This window comes from Equus caballus, chromosome 3, assembly GCF_041296265.1.
Source record: "Equus caballus isolate H_3958 breed thoroughbred chromosome 3, TB-T2T, whole genome shotgun sequence".
Lineage (NCBI taxonomy): Eukaryota > Metazoa > Chordata > Mammalia > Perissodactyla > Equidae > Equus > Equus caballus.
The window spans coordinates 23,804,743-23,810,742 of NC_091686.1; the positions used below are offsets into that span (position 1 = coordinate 23,804,743).

Below are 6,000 nucleotides of genomic sequence, written 5' to 3' on the forward strand. Positions count from 1 at the left end.
GAGAATAAACGAACAAGTAAGGGGAAGATGAGGGATGCTGCTCAGGCATCAGTTTGGGTTCTTGCCTGGGAAGATTTCCCAGGAAACCTTGGGATTTCTGTTTCTGGGATTCCTATTTGTTTCTTTATTTCCCCCAGAGAGTCCTAATTTCTGACCTTCCCCCCAATTTGCATCTCAAGGGCCCTTCATTCACTGATTTCTGGGATGACACTTGGGAGCACTCCTGGAGCCTGTGTTTACCCCGGTGTCATATGGAAACACAGTGACCTGGGTCCCTGGACCCTTTACCAGCTGGCCCTAAGTTCATCCTCCAGGTATGACTCACCTGGTTTCAAAGAATAAACTCATCTATGTGGCAAAATAGTGAGATTTGTAGGTAGAGATGAAAAGCCAGAGCTTGAAATTCCCTGGCAGGTAGCAAAGGATGGCAGCTGCTGATTGGCTAGGCAGGCTCAATGGGAAGCCCTTTTTGTTGGCTAAGCAGATCTCAACCCCCTTCAGTTAGCAGACTTAACATGTCCACTCCATTCTGCAGGCAGGAGCAGTCTGGCAAGTTTCCCAAGCATCAGCTTTTACTTGAATTCTCAACTCAGATCAGCTTTCCAAGTTGGGCTGTGCTCAAGATGGTCTGGAGGAGCCCCGGGTGGGAACCCCAAGTCTTCCTGCACCTAGCTCTCCTGCCTATTGTCCATCCCTATTTAATTACTCAGGTCCTAAAGCTCCGAATGGCCAGGCCCCAAAGCCTGGCAGAACCACATGTGACAGAATCTGTGGACTTCTCAGCCACTCAGAAAGAGATTCACGCTGTGGGATTAGGACCTTCAGACATCAGGGTTATCCCGACCGCAGTGGCTGGGGTGTCAAGCCGTGCCTTCCTCCAGGGTCTTCTCAAACAGAGGGTTTTTATCCAGGAGCATGGTCAGATGTTTGCCCACCAGAGGAGCTCTCAAGGTCTGTGTGTGTGAGGCGGGGAAGTATGAGCCGCCCTTTGACATTATTATCCTCTTGGCGGCAGGTTTGGGGTAAGGAAAGATTCCAGTTGGACTGTGACGAAAACTGTAGCTTTCTCACCAGAAAAATGCACCACCAGGCATTTTTACACACAATTTCATCTCTTTCATCAATCCCAGAAAATGAACCACAAACCCCAGAGTTTAAAAGTTCTGCTCCATATGTTTTCCAAGGTGTGATCAATATTCCACTGATGATGCCCAAGATGATCTTAGGGGATACGAGGATAAGCATTTCTGGTTTTAATAGAAATATTTATTTCATTTATTTTAAAGTGCATATAAAACCTGTGCTCTTACTGGTATTATTGCCTAGGGTAAGCAAATGGTAAAATAAAAAGTGAGTCTACTTAAAGATAAATATTAAATATAATAGTTTATGTGGTATGCCATTTCAGAAAAAACTGGGACAGTAATTTGTGGAGGACCTAAGTCTGAGAAACACAGTATCTACGGCCTTGGGAGGAGGTTTGGACCCAAAGTTCTCTCCTTTCCTATTTCTATTTTTCTTTCTTTTTTTTTAACAGAAATGCTAGTCACAGCTCAATAAACGGACTTCATGCCCCACTAATAAGGTGAGTTCTCCTACCTGAACTGGGAGTGAGGAGCTTGACCCTGCTGGCCCCTGAGGGCCAAGGCTCAGCCATCACTCTTTTACTTGCTCAAGGCAGGCAGCTCAGCTTCCCCAAGTCCAAGGCCACAGCCACAGCAGACCTTGTTTCATCCCCACAGTATGTTGGCCCAAACAAGTTTGACTTGTTTTGTGTGTGTGTGTGTGTCTTCGTGTTAGTGTGAATGTGTGTGTAAGTGTGTACACAGAGCGGGTGTGGCAAAGTGGGGAAGAGGAGAAACCAACGGGGCCAGGACTTCTCCATGGAAATTCCACAGCCGACCTCCAGGACGTTCCCCTCCAAGGACGACGCTTGGGAAGAAGCATCCCTAGGAAGGACACCATTCAGAAATGAGGCCCAAACAACAGAGCTGGTTCATGACACTCCCCTTCCCCATCAGCACCCCTCCTGGTCCTCACATTACAGGAACCGGGCTCTAACCTCAACAGGTGTCAGTACCCCTGGTCAGCATCCCTGGTCCAGCAGGAGGAGAGGAGAGAGGTGGAGAAGGTAGCATGGGGGTTGCTCGAAAGGCTTAGCTAGGGAGAAGAACAAAAATGTCTTGTCTCCATTCAAGCCTTAAGAAGAGGGCTTCTCTCCAAAAGGATACCCCTCTCCAGATTTCTCCTCTGACTACCTCTCTCCCCCAGTTTAAAGACAACCCTACACTATCTTCTAGAATAGAAATCTGTAGACAGAAGCCAATAGGCAACCAGAGTATTGGGCAAATATGGCCACTGGTCAAGTTTGGGCCATGGGTTTGTAAATATGTTGTAGTTTTTAGTTTTTTCCCACATCCTCAGGTTGGGCCCCGATATAAGAATGCCTGCAACATGGCCACACTGGGATTCTTGGGGTAACAGGTGAGTACAGGAGTAGGAAGCAAATTTGTCTGAGTCCTCCCTGAGGGTCAGGTAAGATGAAACAAAGCAAAACAAAATCAAACCAGAGTACTGGGTGGTTAGCGGAGCTGGCAGGTGGAGTCATCTAGGGCAGCTGGCCAGGAGTGATGCTCACGATGGTGCTGAGAGGAGAAGCCACACCCTAAGGCTCCTGTTTATAGGACACAGTGACAATGTAGGATGGCTCCCATGAGCCGTCACAAGCCTGGAAGTCTCTTGTATTCTGGTCCCAACCTCTCGTTTCCTACACTCAGCTTTAGTTATATCTATGGCTAAACCTTCTGTCCCTTCAGGACGACTCGACGCCAAACATCAACTTCCAAGATTAAATTGGGCTCCCACTGCACAATGCTGAGTCCTGGCATTTTACCTATGAAATCTCCCCAATTCAACCCCTTTCTCCCCTCCGTTGCAGCCACCATGGTGCAAGCCACTGTTACCTCTTGCCAGGGCTACACAGAAGCCTCCTGCCTAGTCCCTTACTCCACTTGTGCTCCCTCTATTCCTTCTTGGCACTGCAGCCAGGGTTCTCTTCCCAAGATGCAAATACGACCACGCCACACCCCTGCTTGAATCCCTTCCCTGGCTTCCCGTGGTCCTTAGAATAAAGTCCCAAATCCTGACCACAGCCTAGGAGGCCCTGCATGATGTGGCCCTGGCTGATCTCCGGCCTCCTCCCACATCCGTCTCCTTGCCCACCAGCCTCTGGTCACATTGGTTTTATTTCTCTCCCTTGACTGTGCCAAGCCCTTCCCCTTCAGAGCCTTCACGCATGCTGTTCTGTCTGGAATGCTCTTCCCGCCACACTTTACCTGGCTAAGCCCTATCCATCGAATAGCTCAGTGTAAATGTCACTTTCACAAGAAAGCTCTCCCTTGAACGCCTCCTCTCCAGCTCTGTACTCTGACAGCAGTAAGTAATTAAATAATTACTGTGCAATTAGTATGTTCCCTCCCCTTTTCCCCTTTCTTATTAGACTGTTAGCTCCATGAAGACCACATTGGTTTTGTCCATTGTTGTCTCTCCAGTGCCTAGCTCAGTGCTGCCAACCATTAAGGGACCAAGTGAGTGAGCGAATAAATGACTGAAGAATTAGGCAAGATGGCCCAGTGAGGAGCCACCTGGAACAATGAGAAGCAAGTCCTCTCATCCAAAGATCTAAAAGCACTTGCTGGGACCATCTTGAAAGCAAGAACTAGAAGCAGGGAACAACCGTTGGTTGTCACCAGTCCTACAGTCAGGCCCGGGGCAGGCCTGAGGAGTTGGTTCGCCCCTGGCCCAAGCCTATCTGGAGCCCTGTGGGTAGTGGCCATCTCCCCTGCCCAAAGACCCCTGGGATGGAGACAGCATCGATTTTGGAGTCAGGTACACTTGGCTTTTCCACTAACTAGCTGTTTGACCTTGGACAAATTACAGAGCCTCCTTGAGCCTCAATTTCCATATCCTAAAATGGGGATAACAAAACCTACTCCAGGGTCAGTTAGAGGCTTAAGGCCATAATGAGCTGTACTGCACAGCAGCATGCAGCTCAAAGTGAGAATCCCTTCTCCCTCCGCAAAACTGGCTCACCGCTGTCATTTCACTCTCTTAGACACCCAAGGCGGCACACCACACAAGGAATAAAGGGAGCTCTGAGGGGTCGGAGGACACAGTGCACCCAAGACACTGCCCCAACCTCTCCACCCACCTAGGGGAGCGCTAGTGCCAGACTAGGGCGGCACCAGGAAATCCAAACTAGCTGAGAAGGGTGATATCCGTGCCTTTTGGAAGCAGGAGTAGGGTGAGATAGGAAGAAGAGGACAGGTGAGCTTGGAAGCTATTATTCAAACAGAAGTGAAGAGCGGTTGCAAAGAGGGAGAGGCTGATAAGGAAACAGGAAGGAAAGACCGGGCTTTTGAGGGGGCTGGGAAAGGTGATCCAAGCTGTCAGATTACAGAAGCTGCTGAAGAAACAAGTAGGAAGGAGGGGGTAACTCGGAAGGTGGGAGAAGCAGCAGATAGAAGAGGGTCGGGGGAAAGCTGGGAGAGGAAGGGCAAGGGCCTGAGAGCAGGGAGCGGGGTCAGTGACCTGTTACCTGGAGAGAAGAGAGGGGAAGCGGAGGCGAGGGCGGAGGCTTCACCTTGGGTCCCTCCTAGAGGGCAGGTGAACGGGGCTGGCTGGGGAGTAGAAAGTTGGGGGAGGGAGGAGGAAGGTGGAAGGTGTGTGACCCCCGGACGGGCTGTACCTGAGGGTCTCCCAGCAGGTCGCCCACGTAGTACTGCTCCAGCCAGCGGCGCGCGTTGGCCGAGTGCCGGTGCGGCGGCCCGTCCAGGTCGGCGCTAACGTCCTGGCCAGCCCGTGCCCGCAGCAGCTGCTCGCCCCCCGGGTGGTGCCGGACGAAGCCGGTGAGGTCGTAGAGGCGGGCCCCGCAGCGGACCCAGCAGTCCCCGGCCGCCAGGCGCCGCTGGACCTCGGCTGCGGAGAAGGAGGCGGCGCGGGGCGGAGCGGGGGCCATGGCGGGAGAGCGGAGCTCGCAGCTCGAAGCCCGGGCGTCTGCTCGGCGGCTGCCCAGCGCGCCTCTAACATCCCCTGAGCGCGGCCGCCTTGACCGGCCGGCCGCCACCGCACCTGCTCATTTGCATGCCGCGCTCCTATTGGCCGCCCCGCGGGACGCTGCCGGAGCCCGGAGGGGCCCCCTTCCCCATTGGCCGGCAGGCAGCCCGGACAGACCCGCGAGGGGCGGGCCAGGCGCTGCCCGGCGCCCGCCAGGTGGCCCTAGGCAGGTAGAGGGCGCTCCCGCCAGGTGTGTCCCCTCGCTGGAGAGCGAAGGGGGCGGGCGGATGCAGGCGGGGCGCGTCTTCCTGTCGCTGCGGCTGTCCGGCCCCACATCCTCGGTGGTCTGATCGCCCCTGGAATAACACTTCTGCTGCCTTATGGGAGAAACTTGCTGTTTTCGATCCTCAGGCTCCAGGGCAGGGCGAGGACTTGAGTAGGGCGGGTGAGGCACTGGCTTCCAGAGCAAATTTTAAGGGGGCGCCCCCAAATTCAGAAGTCACATTGCATAATATTTTAATATAATATTTTAAAAATCATATCGTTTCACAACAATATGAATGTACATAATGTCACTGAACTGTAAATTTAAAAAAGGTTAAGATGGTAAATTTTTTATGTATATCTTACCACAATAAAAATACATATAATAATTTTTTATAAATCATATTGGCAAACTAGAGCCTGTGGACTGGCCACCTGTTTCTGTAAATAAAGTTTTATTGGAACCAGGACTAGTGAGGCGATTGAGGCAGGGTGGTGAAAGTGAAGGGTTGGATCTTGTATTTAATATTAAAATTTTTTGGTATTTTGTTCATCATGGATTTTTGGCATTAATTTTGACTTTTTAAAATACCTCATTGAAATATTCTTTTGGGTTTTTTTTTTTTTTTTTTTTTTGATGAGGAAGATTAGCCCTGAGCTAACATCCGTTGCCAATCCTCC

The 6,000-nt window shown here is 51.4% G+C and overlaps 1 protein-coding gene across 1 annotated transcript in view; it reads right to left on the bottom strand.

The window, feature by feature from the left end:
• FA2H (fatty acid 2-hydroxylase) overlaps positions 1 to 5,635 on the bottom strand; it is a 53,223-nt gene extending 47,588 nt beyond the window's left edge. Inside the window, exon 1 of the mRNA XM_023637328.2 lies at positions 4,748 to 5,635. Within this exon, the coding sequence (XP_023493096.1) occupies positions 4,748 to 5,017 (270 nt within the window). The 5' untranslated portion in view covers positions 5,018 to 5,635. The remainder of the gene's footprint in view (positions 1 to 4,747) is intronic.
• Positions 5,636 to 6,000: the final 365 nt, after the last annotated feature.